This window comes from Centruroides sculpturatus, unplaced genomic scaffold (assembly GCF_000671375.1).
Source record: "Centruroides sculpturatus isolate CEXI.00-Female unplaced genomic scaffold, Cexi_2.0 scaffold421, whole genome shotgun sequence".
Taxonomy (NCBI): Eukaryota; Metazoa; Arthropoda; class Arachnida; order Scorpiones; family Buthidae; genus Centruroides; species Centruroides sculpturatus.
Genome location: NW_019385018.1, coordinates 5,166 through 30,467, shown reverse-complemented (window position 1 = coordinate 30,467; position 25,302 = coordinate 5,166). Strand labels below are relative to the sequence as shown.

Genomic DNA, 25,302 nt, shown 5'->3' with positions numbered 1-25,302 from the left:
AAGATTTAGATTTTATACATAAATTAAATATTGTGTTCAAATTTTTGCATTTATTTGTGCTTTGAGCAAAACATTACAATGTTGTGATTTTAATTCTGTAACATTAATTTATGTATAAGCCTATATTATTTTATGAATAAGTTACAAAATTCTAATAAAAAACAACTACAGTTTAATAGAATCTAATAGGAATATGTTGACTAGATAGAAGATAAATTAGAAAAGGAAAAGGGAAGAGCGAATGCTTCATAAATTTTAACAACGAATTATTAAGCCTAAACAAGTAACAAACAGAAACAATATTATCAATCGAGAAATATTTATTAACAACGAAAGAAAACGTTGGACGCAATGCATCCTGGGTGGCAAAAATTCCGACCCACGTTATTAAGATGGACTCTCTAATCTCGCATGACCACAACTTCCCAGAGAAGTCTTTATAATCCCGGAGGCCAGAAGAGGTACTACAATATTTACAGCATCGTAAACTGCCTTAGCCCTGTTTCTCCGAGAGATTTATAGTGGAATCGTTTTTGGTCCCGTACAGCAACTGTTAGACTAATGATGATAAACGTAAGGGTTTCATCGGTAGACGATGTGATAATCTAAAGAAGATCGTTTCCAAGCTCTTCTAAGATAACATCTGGTGTAAGAAAAAGTTTTCCATCGCAGTGTTTTACTTAAGATCCAATATAATTGCTTATTTTTTTAAAAATTGGCAATTATATTAACCAAGTAAATTAAAGTAATTATACAATTTAACCTTATCAAAATTTATTGTATGTTAATTAAGACTAATTTACTTTTTATTGATTTAAAATAGCTAATGTTCTGTGGCGCCATCTGTCGATATCGTTATAAGTTAAGCGTACAAAGATTCTGATACGTACTGCACAGTACATATAAGCTATATATATACATAGACAAACTGACGTTACACATAAAAAATGTACGGAAATATATATTCATAAATCCAACTAGCTGCCATATTAAAAAAAAAAAATAGGCTTAAAATAAAAGAAAAATTGTTAATGCTTGTTAAATAGTAAACAGTGTTCTCATTCATTAAGATATAGTCAACCAAACATTCATATCTCTTTATTTGCTTAGAATAAGCGGCAAAATTAATTATGCCCAAAGGTGAAGAGGTCTTCGATGCTCTATATCATCGTATGAACAGGTTAGATCTATTATCAATTGTTCAAGAAATAGAAATGTCAAACTCGAAGGTTAACTGTATCGCTTACTCAATAACTTCACGCTCGTTTTTTTAATTATTTTGTTTCTTCCTTTTCATAAGAATTTTTCTTTGAGATTTCGACACTCTTTCTTGGATAAAAATATAACCTTCGTTACAAAACATACTTTGTACTTAGCTAGAGATCGTGTGCGGATCAACATATCCTTTCAGATGAATAGTCTACAGTTTTAAGCAAATGCAATTCACTTAGTGCTCAATGAGCGGAAAAACTTTTAAACAAACAAACCGGCCCTATTTACATAGCAAATATTTTACAGGGTATTTTTTTTATTTTTATTCCTTACAAAAGTAAACGATACTGTAGACATTCATAAGTATAATAAATTACCAAATAAATGTTTATAAAATTTTGAACCTAAACTTTTATTCAATTGTTCTTACTCGATTGTAAATTATCGATTAAAACTTCAAAATAATATGACTGAATTTACTCGATTTTGTATATTTGTAGAGGAACTAAATTTCTTAATAAACGTATAACTATTTTTATCTTAATGGTAACGTTTTAGATTTGTGGAATGTATTGTTCGTAAAATGATATGAAAGCATGAGCCTATAATGCTCATACGAACGAGTTTTGCTAGTCCAACTGATAAGGAAGAACGAGGAAATGTAGGATTATGATTAAAGAAACGAAAAGAAAAAAAAGGGGGATACAATTAATGGAAAGAGAAGGAAAAGGAGAGGCACGCGCGGAAAATATTTACGAAGCGCGCGCGCTGAAACGAAAACGAGGTCACATAACACGGCACACGTTCTGGTCATGTGGTACGAGCGCGAGTGCTTCTGGGAAGCAGTCACCATGATAAAAATCTAAGAATTACTAACGAGGAATCTGTTGCCATCGAAGATCGCGACATTTCTCGGAGGTCAAAGTTTGATTCGCGAGTACTACATATGACGTAATAGATCTATATCATTAAATTGTAAATGTTAAAAAAGTCTCCCTCATTACGTCGTATCCGGTCTCCCAATGATAGTAGTATTATCTGATGTTAATGCATTTTTTTGTAATGGACACTCATTCATGTTTTCATATAACACGCACTCCATACGATATTTAATTCGTTAACGCATTAGTTTCTTTAATTTGTAATTTATAAATCAGTAGGAATAAATATTTAAATTTTTCTTATTACAGGGATCTTTCGAGTATTTTTATAATATATGTCAAGGAATTTTCTTTGATCTTTAATATCTGAGAGAATCGAATTTTTTTTTGCTAGTGTTTTTTTTTTTACAGGTTTTGAATGTATTGTCATGACTTTTTTTAAGCGTAATTAACTTGCTGGAATCTGATTAGAAGGATAAAAAGCTTAAAGAGTGTGCGTGAAATTGTTCGAGAAGGGATTTTAACAGGTATTTTGCCGATCAGAACTGTAATGATGGAGTGTGATTTTTAAATTTAGTAGGATTTAAAAGGGGAAAAAGAGAGTGACATTCAAGCAACGACATTGTAGGTCCGAGGAACGTGATTTGATTGTTCAATTATATATTTTTCAACAATCTGACTATTAGATTGCACGCGAAGGTTAATTGTGGCACCTACAGCCCATCTGGTTTATTCCAGCTTGCCAAGGTCAGCTAAGAGGTTCTCTACACTTTCTAACTCTAAATCAATACATAAATAGAGCCAAAGTACTTTGCAATGATACAATGATCCTATAGATTTATTTTCATCTGTAAGTATCTTTTGAATTTAGATATTTGTAGTAGTTTATAATATTTGATTTTTAATACTGTAGTATAATATATTCGTAAAATTACCACTAATAGACTACTGAATAGTCATACATATGAAGAATAATCAATTAAGCTTGACGTTAAAACATAGGCTCAATAATAAATTATTGAAAATTATTTGTAATTCTTGTAAATTTAACTTAATTTATATAAAGTAGCTTCTGCTGCTGCCAATTTCTTCATGTAGTATACAGTAATTACAATATTTATGTCTATTTGTAAATAGTTGTCTCATAATTTTGAATCAAAGAGAAAAATATTGATATAACTAATTTTATTTAATCTATAACGTTTTTATTGTAAAGTGTTGTTGATTATCAATTAAATATACATTTTTAAAGTTGAATAACTCAATAGGGGATAAAGTAAATTCGGAAACTCCGGAAGAATCTGATGAACTCGGAAACGTTAGAAAATACCCTTTAATGGTTATTTTAGCGTTTCTATAAAAAGACTTTTTCAGAATATTGAAGAAAAGATTAAATGTTTTTTAACAAAAAATGTCGATCGAATCTGTGGGTTTAATTCGGTTGATCTGATACTGTTTATTAAATACATCTAAAAACGTTCAGGAAAAAGCGAAGGGAAATTATTTGATTGAAAAGTAGGACGACAGATAGGCTGCTGTGATGTCGCTAAATTCCAACCAAGCGAAAAAAATTTTGGACGCAAAAATTTCCCTTTTCGCTTTTCTTCCGTGCGTGTCCACGGAGATAGACGCCCTAAAATAGGCCTAGACTACTGACTTCCTTTTTAGAACACTTTCATTCAAAATATGTTTCCACGGAAAGCATCAGTCATTAGTAACGGTGGAAATACAGTATAACGGGAAATCTCGGGCAAAAATAATAATGTTTACGGATGTTTAAAACAAAAATTAGTAAACTGGAAATGTCTCTTAGATTTTTAAAGAAGATTACTACTTTTACAATAAGTCAATCAGAATTTATAGATTTAGACACGAAAAAGTAAAACTGTAACACACAAAAAAAAACTCTTCCTTTCTAAAATATTTAATAATTTCCTTTACAAAAATATTTACGACATTACACTTAATAAATGCTTTTGTAAGATGTTTGCATTATAAAAATAAAAACACCGTAGAAAATATTTTATATGGGATTATTATACTTTACTCTTATAAAGGAGGATAAAAACAATATATTTGAATTTAAATATTGAATTTTAATAGTTGTAAATTTGTTTAAACAGTAAAATTATTCCATGTTATTGATTATTAATGGAATTTATTAAAATATTAATTAGCTCAATTTGAATATGGAATTCTGATAAATTTTTAACAAAAAGACAATGCTAATGTAAAATTTAGCTTTTTCTATAACTTGAAAAATATATTTGGTAAATTATAAATGTATTAAGGTTTTATTATTAATAAAATATATTAACAGGTAGCTTCAAATACATCTTCTAGGATAGATTACATAATAGCATATTAGAACTACATAGTAGACTAATAGATTAATATTTTAATGAATAATGTTGTTCAATAATATAATAAAATTTTGTAAGATGTTTCATATTATATTTTAGTAAAAAAATGAAAAAGTTCAATATTTAACTGGAATTATTCCATACAAATTACGATACAGGTTCTAAACAAATTGAATAAAGTGCAATTTTAAAACAGGCCTGAACATATCCTGGACCATACAACTTTCTTATATTGTCGACAATTCCATCGTCGGCTGGTTGTTGGCAGGAAAATCTGCAACGTTACGCATCACGTTGTCATATTGACATGCATGGTAACGTTCATTCAACCAGGAGGTTTACTACCACAAAAGCATCACTAAATCATTTCCCATTCACATGTTGTTTTAAAATACTGTCAAAAATAAACAATTTGAAAGTTTAAATGACAATTGTAATTTATTCTTTTCTTCTTATTCATAAATTATGATTGCTTCTTGATTTAATTGTTTACAAATGATTTTTATTGTTAAAACAATGGCTATTTCAAGGTTTAAGATTTAGATATGTAAAAAGTAAGCGATTAACATTTGTTTAGAAGAATCGATTCTTCAAATATTGAAATTTTAAAATAAATTTCATGTGATTACATGACTTGTTAACTGTTATTTCGTCTATCATTGATGTGTTTAACAGAAAGTTACTATTTAAGTAAATAGTTCTCTTAGTTTCTCCACTTGTAATTATATAAATATACGATTCATTAAGCAAATTTACAGAAATGTCTCCACCGAAATTATAATAAAGAAAAACTTTGTGTGTTAGAATGTTGTAACACAAATAGTGCGTATTTTTATTGCTTAAACAACGCTTATTAAATGACTCAAAAAAATATAGATATATTTCAATTAAAAGTCATTAAATCACTTTTATGCGTAACAATTGTCATATTAATGTAAAGGATTTTATAAAGTGAAGGTATTATAAATTATTTTGAAGGGAAAAGCGATTTGTATTATTATCATAAACAGGCAAAATAGCCCCAGTTATATATAAAAATATTGAATAGATAGCCTAGTGGTTCCAATCGCACACAAATCCGCATCTATTTTATGATTATTCAATCATGCAGGAAGAAATAGAGCTAGGAGACACTTCCTGTTCTGCAAATAGATCCCGTTTAACAGGCTTATCTAAACAAATCGCTATGTTTAATTGATCGTAAGGGGCTGCCGTTACGGCCTCTATGCAATATTACATCTCTAACTTCTTTCCCGTCTTTCCATTGCTTCTCTAATTGCCATCCTACTCTGTATGCAAAACAAGATATACATTAAGTAGACTGACGACTTCGCTACGTGTAATGACGTCGATCGGTAGCCCTCTGCCGGACGTCGATCGAATTACGTCAACGTGATTCGAGTTTCAAATATATTAGATTGCATTGGGACAAAAAACAAAATGCATGCAAATTAAACGATGTTACGAAATTTTTCCTATACACACTTGTTAACTACGTTACGAAAATATTGATTCAGATGTTATTTATTCTTAATGTCATCTAACCACGTTTGTTTTAACTATTTTAAGCATTGTTTGCCCTCTTATGTTTGGCGAATGTGATCTGAAAGTAATCAAAAAGCTTCTATGCATTTTTATCCCATTAAATATTTTTATATATTAAATTAAAATTTAAAAAACAACTACAGTATAAGCCTCTATATAGGCCTATAGCCCTATATAGGCTATATAATTAGGCCCACTGCTGTAAATGTTACCATAGATATTTAACAAAACGAAAATTTTACTCTTGATATTTAATCGAAATTCTTATTTGAGTGCTGAATTGTGTTTAGTATAAACATAAACCGAAGATTTATGTCTTCGTTGAGAATCATCCACTCAAAATTTAACAATCATTACCTTAGACTGCTTTTATTTTATGACAATGACATGACTATAAATTCTAACCGGTTTTTGATATTTACTGAAGAACATAGACCTATAATTTGCAAAAACAAACAAAAGAAAAAAAAAAAGAAGAAACTTAAAATATAAAGTAGAACTAGAAAATTTTTTCATGGTAAGCTTTTTATTTCTATTTATTAGGCCTATAGGTCAAAATAGAAAAATAATTAAAATTATTAATAAAATAATTTGATTTATATAAAATAAAATTCATATAATTTAATAGTAAATAGCGTACTGATAATTATTTAAAACGCTTAGAAATTATTCATAATGAAAATGTTCTCTCCTCTAAGAATTGATGATAAACTGTAGTCTACTGTACTTTTGTTTTATACACTGAAATTAATTTGTTTAGTATTTTTTGAATTATTAAAAAAATTTCATTTGCTTTTAATAATTCAATTATAGAAAATAAAATATAATTAAATATTTAGGTGTTATTTTTATAAAAATAATAATCTTATAATTACAATACATTTTAGATCAATTTTCAATCTATTCAATTTTGATGAGAATAAATTCTATTGTAGATTATATTAATTAATATAAAAGTCTACTTATTTTATTCTTTCCAATTGTGTTTATAAATAATTTTTAATTATATATCGGCTACTAAATAATTAAAATATTTTATTTCCAAATAATTACGAAATTTATTTGGAAATGATTATATTATAGGCCTCTGAGCTTCAAGTTGTCTAGTAATTTGAATGGGTTACAATTTTGCACGTTTCTGTTAATAAAACTTAATATTATCAGATAAATAATATATAGAATTGCATTTTTGTAAATAAAAAATGAATTAATTTTGATTAATTTATTGTATATTTTTGCATCATATAAATAGATATGGATTAGCGCAATTAAATAATCTGAATTAAAATTAATTAGTATTGGTATATAAAAATGTCTTTGAAAGAAGTAAGATTTTACGTCTATTTCTGTAGAATAAACTGATAGATTAATTAGTTCAATAATTTAATTTACTAAAACTACAATCTAGACAAATGCCACACAGATTCAGAATCATCTGCGAATAGTTGAAGCAGCCATCAGTTTTACCCGGCGGGAAGATTTCTTTCGTTTAAGAGGGCAAACCACAATGACTTAAGGCTACAAGCACCTCTCTACTGTTCTCTCTTAAAATAAGATTTGTGACCGGAGCTGTGACATTCCAGATAACCAAGACACAAATCTTCTTTATTGTGTTGGACGCCATCTTGGCACCGCAGACACGTGACATTCGGCCATGTTTTTATTGATGTCATTGATTATGTTGATCATTACGTGTATTAACGACGAAATATCTAATGCATTATAACATAAGATATAACATCCCGAATAACCGCTTCTTTGCTTCTCGCATCTCCGTAAGTCATACCATCGACTAACATTTTCCTAGGTGAAGTTGAAAGGGCGTTCAGTAAACTTTACTTTTATGGAGCCTATAAATTTGGGGCTACAAATATGACCAAAAAATTGAATGACAAGAGTATATATTGTATTGGAAGAAACGTCGATAAGATTTTATAAAATTTTAAATTCATCAGTTCTTTGCAATGCGATAAAATATTAAGTTTGTTAAAAATGGAACATTTTTGTTGACGTGCTGTTTTACCGAAAGTATCACAAATATTGTTGGGTCAATACACTTGAGTACGAAACACTGTGACGTTACCATGACAACCCGATGCACCTTCATTTTCCTGAATTGTCGAAGAGTGAATCTCCAATGAATTGGTTAACCTTCAACACCGAAGACCGCATTCGTCCAAGTCTTCTGGCTATTGCATAATATTCTTACACTCATTTATTCTGATTTTTAATTATCTATATGGAGTTTTACCCCGGGCCAATCTTGTCTCTTCGACAATAAAAACGAATATCATTCAGTTTTATATCAGTTTAATTTAAAGAAAATAAATGATATAGAGTTACTAATATAAATATATAATTATTTAAATCGTATATAATTGTTTTAATTTCGATACAACATAATGCTAATAATTTATTAAGAGTGAAAAAAAAGTTAAAGTATGCTAAAAATGAAGCTTAGAGATTACCTAAGCACGATAAAATTTTTACGATTTTAAACTGTTTAAAGAGATATAACCGAAAGATTAAAAATTTGATTTAATTATTAAAGAATCATTAGTTTAATATTTTAAAAAATTATACAATTTAAATGGTAAGAGAATTTTAAATGATCAAAAATAACGCTTTCTAACTTTAGTCAAAATTGAATTTTCTTCAAACAATACGCTAAATTAAGTATTTTAATTAGTTAAATTGAACTTAATTTTATTTAATATTGAATAATTTTTAACTGTAGAGAGATTTTTAAACTTTTATCCGTATTAAAATTATCGAAATAATTTAATTTAATAATCGTTAAGATAACAAATGACTAACGAGAACATTCTGAAAAGACAAACTAAAACAGAGCGAGTCGAGACACAAATCAGTAACATTCCCAGTCAAACAAGGAGGGATAAAGAAATGGCCTGAAGGCTTACCAATTAAGCAGAGGCGTCGTTTGCGAGGCAATGTGGCGTTGTGGAAGTGAAGTAGACAAGTTAGACAGTTTGTCAAAGTTAAATACGTAAACGGTACAGTTTGAAGCCAGGTTTTCGAGAAAGCGAAAACAAATTATGGAGTTGGATGAATGTATTGTAGGTTATAAAGTTTATAAGTTATTAAAGATCGTGGGAATCATTTGATATTCTAAGATTGATAATGTCTTTATCATGGATTGATAAACACTATAACAATACTAAAGTATTTCTTTGTGATGAGAGAGGAAATTAATAAATTTTAAAATATAAAATTCTGTTGTGATATAATTCATCTTTAATATTAATGTTTGTTTAGAAATGTATGAATCTAAAATACTACATAAATTACATATTATATTTTATAAAACAATTTGTATTATTTCATAGCAAAGTTGATAAAAGTAAACACTTTTAATTGATTCATTTAAAACAAAATAGACTCACTTTTTCAAATAATAATAATAATAATAATTCAAGAATTTGCAATAGAAATAATAAGACTATAAATAATTCTATTAATGCTAGTGTTTATTTTGAGAAAAAATAAATTTTGACAAGGCTAATCCCTTACGTGATACGGTATGTTAATTAAACTCAGCTAACATAAACAAAAACTGATTGGCAGCAGAAATCAATAGACTCGAATATTGTTATTATTTATTAGACTATTGCATTTATGCAAGTACTGAAAAGAAAGTCAAAGTTGACAGTGAAGCATGACAAAGCGTATTGTCAGCAAACAAAAGTGTTGCCAGCAGATAGATGGTTTTAATGCATCGTTGATTCAGATCAAAATTTTTGCTTGGAAAACTCGAGGGAGGAGGAGAATATTTTATTCTTCATCGAATTCTGCCCTAGATATTTAGACTATAAATAACAATAGAGGAAATTAAATTTCGGTTAATTATTTTAAAAAGTATAGATTTGATTCGAATTTCAATCTCGACAATTAAAATGACGGGAAAAAAATTTCAAATTTTATGTAATTAGTTTATAAAGATATTTGTATATTAATGAGAAAATTTAAAATGAAAAGTAGAATAAGAAATGAAGTTTAATCCATTCGGGCTAAACGTTCGTTGTGTACGTGGCTGCGTGTTTACTAAAGTCCGATCGCATCTTAAGCATCCAGCTGCTACTCTCGCCTCTGTTAGTTTTAACTGACAAAAGAAGACAGCTAGAAAGAACTGATGAATTAGGGGCGGAGATCTTCTGGTGTCGGTCACGGCAGCAAACTCCGCCTCTAGATCCAGTCCGCAGATGGAAGCGATAAAGCACTGTGACTGGGAACACCGACCCCGGCATGTCTAGTACAGACTCTGCCGTTGCATCGACTGCAACCGTCATCGAAACGAGCAGTGCGTCGAATCGAACACAACGTGGCTAGACCAATAGCGCCATACTAGCGTGACGTCACGCGGAAAGGACGTTTTCTATTGGAGATTGGTCGGGAGGGCTGGTACGGCAGTCTTTGTTCTGATGGACAGCGGAACGTGGTGAGCAGTTAAGGTGTAGGAACTGCTGGGATGAATATCTATCCCATTGGGGTCTGTCTGTTTCGGACTGTCGTGTTATTTTTCAGTCTAGACTTCTAGAAGTGTCGTGACTTCACTTTATTAACTTTGTTTTGGAAGTGTCTTGTTGAGATGAGGGAACTCAATCCGCCGGGGGCATGTGCACAATATATGATTTCGAAGCGAATGATCGATCGCTAGCATTCGATAAACAACGGTAAGATATGCATTTGGTTAATTTTTAATGCAAATGAATTTCTCGCTTTAAGATTAAATGCTAATGAAGATGATTCTATTGTTTTGTTGCGTTGCCACTAGAGTTCGGTAGAATTTCGAATTAAGTTTCTATTATTTTTATATGGTGTAAATTGATTAATTCATTTTAAAGTTGTTGGAACTTTTCTTTGTAGTGCAAGACTGAGCAAACGATTGACTCCTAGACCGGAAAAATTGGACGATAGCCGAAGAGCCGACGTTGAAACTCGGCACAAGTTTTAGTCCTCTCCTTCAGCCGTCTTTGCCCGGCAGGATATCGTAGTCTCTCCACAGCCGATACTTTACCGATTGTGCATGTGGTTAGTGAACTGAGTTACGTCCAAGAGTGAGTGTATCGAGGAACTGGTAGACAGGGACTATGGATGTACACGTAACCACATCGGATCAAGGTCAGGGATCAGGTGGACATCCCGCTCATCGCTGGCCTTACGATGCTCCCCGAATGGGTTCTGGACTAGAAAGTTCTGGTAATCTTCTAGCACCGGACGATGTCGACGTATTTTTCCATTCTTTGGATAGTAATGGAAATCCAGTCAATCCAGCTACTTACTATGCCAGCCCAGCTGCAGCGAGAGCAATGCATAACTACAGAACTCCTCACGGTAAGTTCTTTTTAGTAGTTTTCGGTTTAGGTTTGCGTTTAGGATTGAAAATAGCCAAACACGCAAAATCGACAATAAACTTAAGTGTTTCTAGGCTTCAATCTCGGACAAATCTTTTTCCTTACACATTTTGACAGCCGAAACAATAACTTTAAAAGGCAATTTATACTTGCTGTGACATTTGCTGTTATACCGCGATTGAACAAGGAAAACAATAACAATATAGATTAAATTATTGAAAGAAGAGGATTGACACGCATCAAATTTTCTTTAATATATATGTTATAGAACTTATAAACCTGAAAAGTCGGGAAAATTCGCCAGAAAAATTTAATATCGCAAAATGTCGCGCTTCTTTAGCACTGACTTCCTATTTAGAAACATGGACTAATAATCTTTATCGTCAATTATGTCAAAAATCTTTTGTTTCAGTCTACCAATAAAATAATATTGAATCTGAGTATAATATTTCCCGCAAGACTTTAAAAGTGATAGTTGACCCTGATACAGCGGTGAATGTTTAACGAAGTTCGTCAGGGTCGAAGAGGACGGATACAGGATTTCTTTTCACTATAATCACTTTAATTTTTCACGAAATTATTCTAGTTTTAAAAATATTATCTCATAATAAAAGCTTATTTTTGTTTTTATTTTAAATTATTCTTTTACGCAATAATTGCTTTAAAACCCTACGTAAATATAAAGCTCGAATAAGTTACAAAAATTTATGTTTAATAGTCTAATAGTCATTGTTGTTTATAAACAATATTAAAAATTAAAATTTACATATTAGGCCTACATAAAATGTAAGCAAAATGGAATAAACTAATTTAATGATTACATTAATGCATATATAAATTTAACACGCCGCATATCATTAATAGATTTATAAACCTTATTTAAATTAAGTTCCTTAAAATCAAAGCCTAGCATTTCAATGCCGTTAGATCTTTCTATTATTCTGAAATATTTTTTTTTTTTTACAAATAAACTACTTTTGAAAGGCCTATGTACCAAAATTGGGCCGATAAAGAATGAATGTTTTGAACAAAGCTGAAGTGTATCGCGATTAGTGAACGAGATACAATTGAAAGTGAAACGAACGAAAACACAGTCCGATAGACAGCAATTTTATAGATTTATCATCAATAATACTATGATGTGATTCCGACAATCGGAATCAAATATAAGCTATGAAGAGTTACAAAGCACATTGCACGAATTGCGTGTATAACACCCGTTTAGATGCCAAATTATGAGTACATAAACGCGAAAAAAGCATAAAACGCGTGACAATTATTATATTTGAATGAATAATTTAACAGCTAAAAAGTCAGCGACCAACAATGACAAATGCATCTTTTAATAGCAGATGATTAATCAAATGATAATCGAGAAGACCATTTCAGAAATGCTAATTTTACAACCGACGAAAGATTAATGTCAACCTCGTTTGGGTTTTCGTATTAAAGCCCATCTTCATCCAAGTTCATTAAATTAGAAGAAAAAATGAAAATTCTCTTTTAAATTAAAGATCCCCTTTAAATGCAACCCGTAGGAGGAAAAATGGACCCAAGGGATCAACAGAACATTAAGTTAAACGATATGAGCCTATCGTGCCTCTCTACCGGATTTTGGCTCCGAGTATATTAAACAGATTATAGTGCATTGTATCTAGTTAAATAGGAACCATATTTCGAAGAATAATAAAGCCTGGTATTATATTTTATAAAAATTGCAGTGTGGAAACAAAACGTATCGTCACGATTGAGACATTGAGTTGGGAAACTAAATCAAAATTAAAATATATTATTAAAACGGAAAAGAAAGAACAATACTCACAAAAACCTTCGTTTTCTCTTGAACATTACTTTCAAAATAAAAGGATTGCGTATATCAATCGAGACTTAAAACGTTTTTAATTTAGTGTTTATATCAGTGATTGAACACTTCTAACGCTCTTAAATACTTAACTATAGGCTTTTTTATATATAGAGGAAGTGATAGGCCCCCGAGCTGTAGTAAAAACTAAACTTAATCTATAGTTAAACACAATAAAAATGCGCAGTTTGGAGTGATAGGTGATTAAGAGTAAACTAGGTGTAAGTCCTCGGACGGTAGATAAGTAACATAAAAAAGCAGTGATAAAACAGACCTTGTAAATTGTATTTGATTTCCGATATCAGTTCTTCAGCGTCCATAGCCGTCTGATGAAACAAACCAGTATTAATTACGTAACACTTCGATGGCAACTGGTTTATTTCCGAACTGCCATTTCTCGTTAGGATAAAGGAAAAATGTTGTAAAACAGTTCCATTGTCTTTACTGAACACAGAAAAAACTGTTCGGGGAGTTCTCGTACGTTCAGTTAATAAGGAGACAAATCTTTTCACAATGTCACGTTGACTATTGGCTTGCGATTTTAAATAACACCACTTTTTTTCCTAGACAAAAATATATTTATTTGTAATCTCTTCCATTAAAACCTTATTAAAATTTAAAAGCGAAATTATGGAAATTCGTTCGAAACTATGTCCAATATTAATCCTCTTTCTTTCAACTGAATCCGGTTTGATAGTACCACGTTTTGTAAACGTTGTCACGGATCATAGAGAAGCATTTGGATGTCAAAAGTGTCAAAACTATCAAAATGAGAGAGGTTTGCCCATAAAGACGTTTTGGAGTTTGCGCGTTACGCATGGTAAGTTTAACATCCGTAAGAGAACGAAAAGAATAATTGTCGACTTTATGACAATTTACGACTTTTAACTTTTTTTTTATATAGCCTATCTTTTGCATTCGGTTTTTAAATTGTTTATTAAACGAGTCGACCATCGCTTTCAATACTAAACATCGAAATAATTTTTGCAAATCAAAATATAAAAATTCTTTCTTTGTAATGATTATTTAATCCTAAATAAAGAAAAAAAAACTGTTTTCGATTTTTATTATTTTGAAATGGAAATGACTAAGTTGAAATGATATGACAAAGCAACATTCCTAATGTTGTTCTGAATAAGCTAGTCGCAGTTATGTGCAGCCATTATACTAAAATCTGTATTTTATTTAAGTTAGTAAACTTTTAATAAGCAATTAACATAAGTGATTAACGGGAAGATTTTTTATCATGAGGAAATTTTTAAGTTTGACAATGGATTGTGAGTATATGTAGTTAAGCTAGCTATAAAAATAGACAACATTGTTGATCATGCTTAAAGATCTTTTGTTTGGCTTTTGGAGTAGTTCTAAAGATTTTTCTGAATAGGAAGCGAGTAGTAAAATGATTTATAAGACTTATGCTAATTTATTTTGCTAATACTTTTAAACTATCTACTTCAGTCAGTATTAGCTAATTATTATATACATTTTTACGTATTAAACATGATAATTTGACAGATTTCATTTAAATTTTATCATTTTAACTTGTTTTAATCGTTAGACATATAAACACGTGCGTAATAAAACTATCCTATAAAGAAAAATAATTTAAAAATATGATTTTAATTGAAAAAATGATAAAACAGATGTTTTAAAAATTTGTATAAAAATAGATTATCGAATGGTATTAAAAAATCAGATCAATTGCGGTCATTATTTAAACATTAAAAAAGTGAAATTGGCGGAGAAGAAACCTGCCAGATTTCATCGCGAACATCTTTCCAAGCAGACGAGCCTCACAAATTTTAAAAATAAATGATAGGAATTAAGGTCGGCTACAAACTTGTGGGGACGTTTATGTAAGAGAATCCAATGTGAAGAGCACGGAATTGAAAGACGATGAAAAATGATAAAACCGTCTACCGAAGAAGAAGAAGATGATTAATGCTAGAACGTCTGGACATCTTACAAATCAAAATAAGGTTACGCTCTCGAAAACACATCATCTCTCATTATAGCACTGCTTGGCCATTCACACGTCCGTGATGTTGCTAACAAAGCAAAGAGAGATGAGCTATGCTAAGCGCACGGACAATGTGTTATTAACGTGATTGTATTTGATCGTGCATTTATCATGAGAACGCCTATTGCTTAGGAGAGGCGGGCTGCTACGGAAAAAAATTGTAGATCGACAACCTATAATGAGTAAAAGTAAACATTCTCGGACACCTGCAGAGCGAAGAAACTCTAAACAAAAAGTGCCCCGTGAGCGTGATGGACTCGTGACTTCGTGACGTCTGGCTATTCTAAGTTGAATGAGTCGATTACGGTCCGTCTAATTGTCGACGCGTTCACCTTTCTCTTGCGTAATAACTGTCAACGCCGACGTTAATAATCGCTAAAGTTAATTTCTTTCACTACTATATTATTATTATAACTAGGCCGAACCATTAAATTATTTTTATCGATAATAGTGATAAATTATTTTAAAGCCATGTAAAAATCTTGTAAACAGAGAAGCTGGATAAAATGGAAAGATTTTTGAATTTCTCTTTTCAAAAAAGCATTCTAGGTTTTTGCCATTAGAATAATGTAGACGTAATCTTGATGACAAAAGAGAGAAAATACACTTAAGTAATTCTATTTTCGACAAAAGACATTTATTTCCCAGTTTAACAAACTCTAAAGAAAATTGGCTTGACTAATTCTGTTTTCTCATTTAAACAACTATAATTTCGCCACCGAAAATAAACAGGCCTACTTTAAATTTATCCAACACTTTCTTTATCTTGCTTATAAAGTCAATCACGATATAAGTAAGCCTATAAGCAATGCCCTCTGCCCCTCGGAATGTGCACTTATATGATTCATAAATTATAAATGTGAAACGTGTTTTTATATTAAATTCTATTTAAAATAATTTCAAGTATGCTAAAAACTTCTGTTTAAATGTAGCTTACAAAATTTTTTTTTAGTTTTTTTCAATATGATACCATAGAAAGTTGTCAAAAAATACCCTATAACTTAATTGGCTTTAAAAGATGGCGAGTAAAACGAATAAGTATTTGTTTAATTTGTTATCTTGAACTAAAATGAATTAAAATAATGATTAAGGATATTAAAAACAAATATATTGAATTATCAAAATGTATCTAAAGTTTTTAATGGTAAAGAAAATATTATTACATTCAGGCTAAGGCCTATTCATAACTTAATTTTACAGCAAAACAAGTCTGCTTATCGTCTTAAATATATCAATTTTACTATAATCTGTAGCTTATCTACTTAAAATAGAATTGAAAATCTTTTAAATTTATATTAATAAGGCCATCGGTTTAATATACTTAGTAATCTTTGCGTAGTATTTATATATCTAAAGTCTACTTAGCTTGCATTATGAAATGCACTTATGCTATTGATATTTCTAAATATAATTTTATTGTTTTCATTAATAGTTATATATTATATAAATCAATTTTCTAGACGTATAATCAAAGGAAAACTAGTGTCTATTTATCAATAATTTATCGATTGAACTTTTAGGCCTTATCACGTAAAAAGCTTTGAATAAAAGGCTCCATATTGATTTATAAATGATTAAAATTCAGAATTACTTTTATAAGGTAATCAATGTATCCGTAAAAAGATTCATTGATTACCTTGAAACTATAGATATTTAACGTTAAACTTTATTATAGAGTCAACGTTTTTGTAAAAAAGTATTAACAAAATTAAAATCGTTACTCGTTCAGAACTAATTCACGGTAATCATATCCTTAGAAGCTTGAATTATCCTAAGTCTAATGATAGCATATACAAATGTAGTGTCTGCAAAATTAATTACTGTTGTTACATTCTTGTTTACTTCACAGTTAATCAATTAGTCACAAGTCTCAAAAGTTTTATTTTTGAAATCTCAAATTATTTCTCTATAATTACAATGTTATAATTTTTATGAGGCCTAATATTTACTAACGTTATTTCTTCTAATAAATGTTTATTTCCTGCTTAAAGTATTAGTTAAGTATTATTTTCAATGATGTAACCTACATACTTTTATCAAGCCATTATACGATCTCTCCAGCTGAATTTATTTTAAAAATGCTTCCTCCGCAATAAAATCAGCCTAGCCTAAATTTAAATAGGAACTAATTTGCAAATTATATAAATTAAATCTGGATATCGAATTAAATTTGATTAGAAATAAATCAAAATTTAATGGTTAATAGGTCTACGTCAATAGACTTTGATTCTATTAAAATCGTATATTTATTCATCAAATTTACATATAAAAGTATGCAATATCAAAATAACTGGATATGTTTTAGTAAATAAATTGTATTATTAATCAAAATGTAGTTGACTTCTCTAAAATTGCAGAAATTTCATGCTGGAACTAATATTTATGGTATAAAAGCCCTATTTAGCCTATTTGATCTGAATTTATCGCAACCTTACATTAAATGAAGGTAAAATACTTAATAAAAACATATATTAAAATAAACAATTTATTTAAATTATGTAAATAAATAAATTTGTACTTAAAAATTAAGAATTATTCTCCAAGAAAAAATATTTTGCTACGATACAGCAATAAAAGATTATGCGCATTTAATTTATATATCTAGATGGTTTTTTTTGTTCAAAATTGATCACCCTAACAAGATACTTGATGTATTATCCGTTAAACGAGCAAATAATATTAAAATTTGCTAATTGCAGATATAGTCGTTCATCATATGCGTCGGATATAGTGAGCTACTGGCGCTGAACAGATGGTTACCGGCCGCCCGCTGTGTGCGCTAGAGGTGGCTGCATACAACTCAATAGTTACGCTCAGGGAGAGTCACAGAACATGCAAGATCGATGACAACACTTGCTGTAACAAAATCACACGCTTAATATCGTAACACTTAATATTTACCTATCATTGCAATAGGCAAAATGTAATTTAATGGTGTTTTATGGAAGACGGTTTTTTCGTCTTGTGGTATTTAGGCCTTGATATCTACTAGGTGTTGTCGTTTTAAGCGTTAACCGCTGGACTAACTTACTACTTTTATTTTATAGACTGTTAAGAGGAAAATGTTATCTGCACCAACCTATTACTCAATACGTCTAACTTAACGGTTTATGATAACAGTAGTAGGAGTTTTGGAAGGAAGATTATTTTCAGATTCGAGTTAAGATTTCCAACACGTTATTTTTGAGTTCGAAATATTGCAAAACTTTAATATCGAAAATATAATTATGTTTTGAACTTTCTTATAACGGTGTTCTTTCCGATATAAAAAAAAAATTACTCCGACAAATCCAAAGATGAAAAATTTCGAAAGACTGCATAACTTTTAACTACTCGGAATATGTGCTTTGTAAGTTTTAATTATTTTTATTTAGAACTATATTAATAAATTATAACTTTGTGATTTAATTATTTAAGATATTTGTTAATTTTAATCAATAAAACAATTTATATTGAGAAATTTGGAGTCGGCGCAAGTTAAATTATGTTTATGGATCTCTAATACTCTAATACTTCTATCTAATGTAGGTCTGTCTGTATTTAATCTCGTATATATCGAGAAATCTTCTATGTATTTAATCTACTTACTGTTTAAATAAACTAGGCGTATTAAATCATTGTACTTAACGCTAAATAATTAATTATAAGCCTCATTTGAAATAGAAGCAATAACTGTAGATATTTTGTTGAAAACTACTAAAGAATAACTTATAACGAAATTTAATTGTAAATTTATTTAGCGTTTATAGCTAGAATCTTTCTAATTATAAAGCCATTACTAAAATCTATTTTCTCTCACACTGTAGGCCTAATGATTTAAGAGGTCCTACGGAAATGAGGCAGACTTTAATCTGCCGATGTATAATCTTTAAGTCTTTCAGACTACTATACTAGACATTTTACAATATTTAACCGATAAATCAATATTAATATTTTATTATTAATGCTCTTTTCCATATATTTCTTAGATTTTTTAGTCTTTTCATTACAATATGATAGCTACTATATTTCTCTTCGAATTTTTGTTTTCGATATAGAAAAATGCTTTTTATACCTATTTAAGTGCATTATTTTCTAAATTATTTATTATATAAAATGATTAATATTTTATAAATTTCTTTTGATATTTTAAATAGTTTACTAAATAAAGATTCTATTAAAATATCATTCCAAAGTTTAGTATTTTTAATAGTTTATGCAGTCTTATATAAGCTATGTTTATATATTGCATATGCCTATACTTGTAATAAATCATGTGGCATATTTCGACAACTGGCATAACCTATTTTATATTTTTTCAGGCATCACTTCATACTAATGATAGTAATTTTTAGGAAATATGAATCCCGAAATATTCAAAAATGTTACCGATATAGATTCTTCTCAAGATCTATTAATATAAAAAATCGAGAAGACAATTCCGTACGAAAAAAATGAAATTAAATCGGGTCAAAATCTTCTTCACGTTTTCTTCTTTTCTCTTCCTTTTTTGCAGTCATGTGTTAAATTTGTTCTAATATCAAAGACCCAGTTTATATCATTATACTGGTCTTTAATATCTTCCTCTATTTAGATTCACAACTTGAAGAGATTTATTTTTCCTACATAATGTTATTCTTACACATATTTTTTAAAAAATTCATTAGTTTCTTACCGTTACGACTCTTAATTTTCGACAAATGAGCTATTACACTTTTATTAAATAACATTAATGATTAAATTATGCATTATAATAATCGGTTATAATGCAAATTATTAGCTAATTTAAATTGGTAGGATTGAATAATAACAAAAACAACTTTTTGATAACAATTGATATATAGGCTTACGATATTGTTTTGATACAATAATGGTCTATTTTTTTGTAATTTCGTACTTAATCTTGACATAGTTCCAAGTCAATACAGCCGTAATGATAATGTTTTGCCCTAAAGGCTCGATTTTAATTATTTAAGATATTTATCTTTATAGTTTTTTTTTAAGTATTCAAATTAGCATCTGTTATATAAATAGTCTAAGCTTATTCTATTAAAATAAAGATAAATTTTGATTTTGAACTTTTTAGAAAATATTAAACGGGTCAAAGTCATTTTACAAAGTCTATTATTGATCAATGATTCTTATTAATAGTAGCTTTGCATTTTCTGTTCTTTCGCAATTTTACGTCTTAGACTATACACTTAATATTCAAAATAAGTGCTTAAATAAAATTTGAACGACAATTTTGAATACTCAAATTTAATAATAAACAATTAAAACGTTTAGCAATGCACTACGTGAAGAAAAAATATTTGAATTCACGTATATACTTCATAAGCGATCGGTGGAAAATGGCTCTCAGACAGTTGAACGGAAACTTTTTATATTGTGTTTCGGATTGTTTCCTGCGACTCGAAAAAAAGAGATAATCTTCATCTTGTCACACGAGAGGAACATTCTAAGAATGACATTGCTGGAATTGGCAGGTTTAGTGGTATTGGGTTTGTTGGTGACAGTTAAAGTCCATTGCTGTCAGGGACTTCGTGCTGACTATGCAGAACTAGCACGATAAATTATAGACATGTTGTCGGAAATGTTGCCATTCCACCTGAAGTTGGAATGCGATTTCTCTTGTATTTTAAGAATATTTATCGAGATAGTCACTGGATGCAAAGTTAGTATTATCAGAAATCTGTAATGCAATTGAGCATATGGAATAGAATTTTGTCTTATAGTTTCGAATTCTTCGTGTAGAAAATATTTTTGCATTCACTGAAATTAAAAGGCAATAAACGTGCAATATTTCACTTCTTGGACTAAATTCGTCTGTAAAAGTAAATATTCTTTTCTGAATAAATTACGGTTATTTATATTTAACAAACAAGTCTAACATATCCAATTTATCCAACGAAACATTCAACATATTTTGTATGTGTTTATTAACAATATTAAAGTTAGCATATGAGCTCTATTTATACCAATATTTCTGTAAAGTAGTATATCAACAGCGACATAAAGATTGATATTACTGTATTCAAAGATTTCATACAACTATAAATTAGACAATTTTTGGATAACCATTGAACTTGTATAAATTCAAATAAATATTCTCACTAATCAAAGGAAATATGTAGCGTATACTTTGAGTATTTTTAAAACAGCTATAAGATATATTAGGCCTAGGCCTATATAGTCCAAAACTGCATTTACGATTATCAAATTACTATAATTAAGGATACATTAATATTGTTTGCTTTATTGGAGTTTTCCATTATTTGTTATTAACCTTTATGTATTCAATGTAGATATTTAATTATATTAACAAATTAAGAATTAAATCATTTTCTTTTTTTAGCACGAATGTCTACGAGTCAAATGTGCAGACCTCATTTCCACTCTCCGCTTCATCCATGGATCTCGGACGCGAAACCAATGGTTCCTCATCCCGCACATGGAACTCCCTGGTGTTCACCTTTCACTAGTAAACCTCCACATCATCCGAGTCCTACAGGTGGTCACTTGGGTGTCCATCCAGCTCCACCACAAGTTCCCAGCTCTATCGCCAGTTCACTGCCTTCTCATTCCAGTCCTCATCTGTTCAGTTTTCCTCCCACACCACCTAAAGACGCCACGCCCGATAATGTTACCAACGGTGGAAGTTCAGCCGATTACGGTCCCAGTTCGGGGTCTCTGGTGTCCGTCGGAGACGACAAAGGTCCAACAGCCAGCATGATAACAACTCTCGGATCGGCCCTTACTAACTGCTCCAGTAACAAACCTCGTGAAGGTAGTAATGCCTTTGCATCTTCCCTTAGCCCTGTGCACCATCAGACAGCCCATCCCATGCCACCCTATCATCCCCCTTACGTAACGGGCCCTCCTGCAGGTGGACCACCAAGCTCGGCCGATCTTTCAGCATCACCCTACTCTTTCCATTCGGCATCGTCTCTTCTAAGTGCAAAGAATTCTCTACAGTGTTCGTCGACATCACCAGGGAAGCAGAGAACCAAAGGGAGGTCCAGCGCCGGTAAGAAAGAAGAATGGAACGGAAAATTCATCGAAAAGTCTAACACTACTAATCCAGACCAAGCCAATTTATATCTTTCATCTGCTGAATTGTTCCCATCTTCTTCATTTAATTCTTCTCACGAAACAGTTGGTAATATTTAACATCGGCATAGGGCCCATTACCCCAAACCTAAGTCCCTTTCTTCTCCTCTCTCTTCCTAATTTTTCTCTTCATTTATTAATCATTAAATTATCTAATTACATATCTAATTCAAATATCAAGCAGATATTTAGTTATTATTAAATAATAAAACAAGAATTTTAAAAGTTTTTATACATTTACAATTGTTTAATGTAATCAATTATTGCATAATCAAAACTCCTACAAATATTATGTAGGCTAAGGCGTATTAAATAATAAAAAATATCATTTAATTATTTAAGATATTTGTTAATTTTAATCAANTATTAATGAGAAAATTTAAAATGAAAAGTAGAATAAGAAATGAAGTTTAATCCATTCGGGCTAAACGTTCGTTGTGTACGTGGCTGCGTGTTTACTAAAGTCCGATCGCATCTTAAGCATCCAGCTGCTACTCTCGCCTCTGTTAGTTTTAACTGACAAAAGAAGACAGCTAGAAAGAACTGATGAATTAGGGGCGGAGATCTTCTGGTGTCGGTCACGGCAGCAAACTCCGCCTCTAGATCCAGTCCGCAGATGGAAGCGATAAAGCACTGTGACTGGGAACACCGACCCCGGCATGTCTAGTACAGACTCTGCCGTTGCATCGACTGCAACCGTCATCGAAACGAGCAGTGCGTCGAATCGAACACAACGTGGCTAGACCAATAGCGCCATACTAGCGTGACGTCACGCGGAAAGGACGTTTTCTATTGGAGATTGGTCGGGAGGGCTGGTACGGCAGTCTTTGTTCTGATGGACAGCGGAACGTGGTGAGCAGTTAAGGTGTAGGAACTGCTGGGATGAATATCTATCCCATTGGGGTCTGTCTGTTTCGGACTGTCGTGTTATTTTTCAGTCTAGACTTCTAGAAGTGTCGTGACTTCACTTTATTAACTTTGTTTTGGAAGTGTCTTGTTGAGATGAGGGAACTCAATCCGCCGGGGGCATGTGCACAATATATGATTTCGAAGCGAATGATCGATCGCTAGCATTCGATAAACAACGGTAAGATATGCATTTGGTTAATTTTTAATGCAAATGAATTTCTCGCTTTAAGATTAAATGCTAATGAAGATGATTCTATTGTTTTGTTGCGTTGCCACTAGAGTTCGGTAGAATTTCGAATTAAGTTTCTATTATTTTTATATGGTGTAAATTGATTAATTCATTTTAAAGTTGTTGGAACTTTTCTTTCTAGTGCAAGACTGAGCAAACGATTGACTCCTAGACCGGAAAAATTGGACGATAGCCGAAGAGCCGACGTTGAAACTCGGCACAAGTTTTAGTCCTCTCCTTCAGCCGTCTTTGCCCGGCAGGATATCGTAGTCTCTCCACAGCCGATACTTTACCGATTGTGCATGTGGTTAGTGAACTGAGTTACGTCCAAGAGTGAGTGTATCGAGGAACTGGTAGACAGGGACTATGGATGTACACGTAACCACATCGGATCAAGGTCAGGGATCAGGTGGACATCCCGCTCATCGCTGGCCTTACGATGCTCCCCGAATGGGTTCTGGACTAGAAAGTTCTGGTAATCTTCTAGCACCGGACGATGTCGACGTATTTTTCCATTCTTTGGATAGTAATGGAAATCCAGTCAATCCAGCTACTTACTATGCCAGCCCAGCTGCAGCGAGAGCAATGCATAACTACAGAACTCCTCACGGTAAGTTCTTTTTAGTAGTTTTCGGTTTAGGTTTGCGTTTAGGATTGAAAATAGCCAAACACGCAAAATCGACAATAAACTTAAGTGTTTCTAGGCTTCAATCTCGGACAAATCTTTTTCCTTACACATTTTGACAGCCGAAACAATAACTTTAAAAGGCAATCTATACTTGCTGTGACATTTGCTGTTATACCGCGATTGAACAAGGAAAACAATAACAATATAGATTAAATTATTGAAAGAAGAGGATTGACACGCATCAAATTTTCTTTAATATATATGTTATAGAACTTATAAACCTGAAAAGTCGGGAAAATTCGCCAGAAAAATTTAATATCGCAAAATGTCGCGCTTCTTTAGCACTGACTTCCTATTTAGAAACATGGACTAATAATCTTTATCGTCAATTATGTCAAAAATCTTTTGTTTCAGTCTACCAATAAAATAATATTGAATCTGAGTATAATATTTCCCGCAAGACTTTAAAAGTGATAGTTGACCCTGATACAGCGGTGAATGTTTAACGAAGTTCGTCAGGGTCGAAGAGGACGGATACAGGATTTCTTTTCACTATAATCACTTTAATTTTTCACGAAATTATTCTAGTTTTAAAAATATTATCTCATAATAAAAGCTTATTTTTGTTTTTATTTTAAATTATTCTTTTACGCAATAATTGCTTTAAAACCCTACGTAAATATAAAGCTCGAATAAGTTACAAAAATTTATGTTTAATAGTCTAATAGTCATTGTTGTTTATAAACAATATTAAAAATTAAAATTTACATATTAGGCCTACATAAAATGTAAGCAAAATGGAATAAACTAATTTAATGATTACATTAATGCATATATAAATTTAACACGCCGCATATCATTAATAGATTTATAAACCTTATTTAAATTAAGTTCCTTAAAATCAAAGCCTAGCATTTCAATGCCGTTAGATCTTTCTATTATTCTGAAATATTTTTTTTTTTTTACAAATAAACTACTTTTGAAAGGCCTATGTACCAAAATTGGGCCGATAAAGAATGAATGTTTTGAACAAAGCTGAAGTGTATCGCGATTAGTGAACGAGATACAATTGAAAGTGAAACGAACGAAAACACAGTCCGATAGACAGCAATTTTATAGATTTATCATCAATAATACTATGATGTGATTCCGACAATCGGAATCAAATATAAGCTATGAAGAGTTACAAAGCA

The 25,302-nt window shown here is 30.8% G+C and overlaps 2 protein-coding genes across 7 annotated transcripts in view; both read left to right on the top strand.

Annotated features, from left to right (window-relative positions):
- LOC111633500 (endothelial transcription factor GATA-2-like) overlaps nt 1-22,444 on the top strand; it is a 149,306-nt gene extending 126,862 nt beyond the window's left edge. For 5 of the 6 annotated variants that reach the window (XM_023378080.1, XM_023378079.1, XM_023378081.1 and 2 more), the window contains 2 exons: nt 10,886-11,353; nt 21,589-22,444. In XM_023378080.1, the coding sequence (XP_023233848.1) occupies nt 11,110-11,353; nt 21,589-22,403 (1,059 nt within the window). In that variant the 5' untranslated portion in view covers nt 10,886-11,109 and the 3' untranslated portion in view covers nt 22,404-22,444. Of the gene's footprint in view, nt 1-10,393; nt 10,693-10,885; nt 11,354-21,588 lie in introns of those variants that run through there. The other variant, XM_023378078.1, reaches the window with a different exon arrangement.
- A 686-nt stretch (nt 22,445-23,130) lies between these two features.
- On the top strand, nt 23,131-24,729 carry LOC111633505. Its single transcript, XM_023378086.1, has 2 exons — nt 23,131-23,430; nt 23,624-24,729. Exon 2 carries the CDS (start codon nt 23,848-23,850, stop codon nt 24,223-24,225), a length of 378 nt encoding a protein of 125 aa, XP_023233854.1. The 5' UTR covers nt 23,131-23,430; nt 23,624-23,847; the 3' UTR covers nt 24,226-24,729.
- The last annotated feature ends 573 nt before the right edge of the window (nt 24,730-25,302 follow it).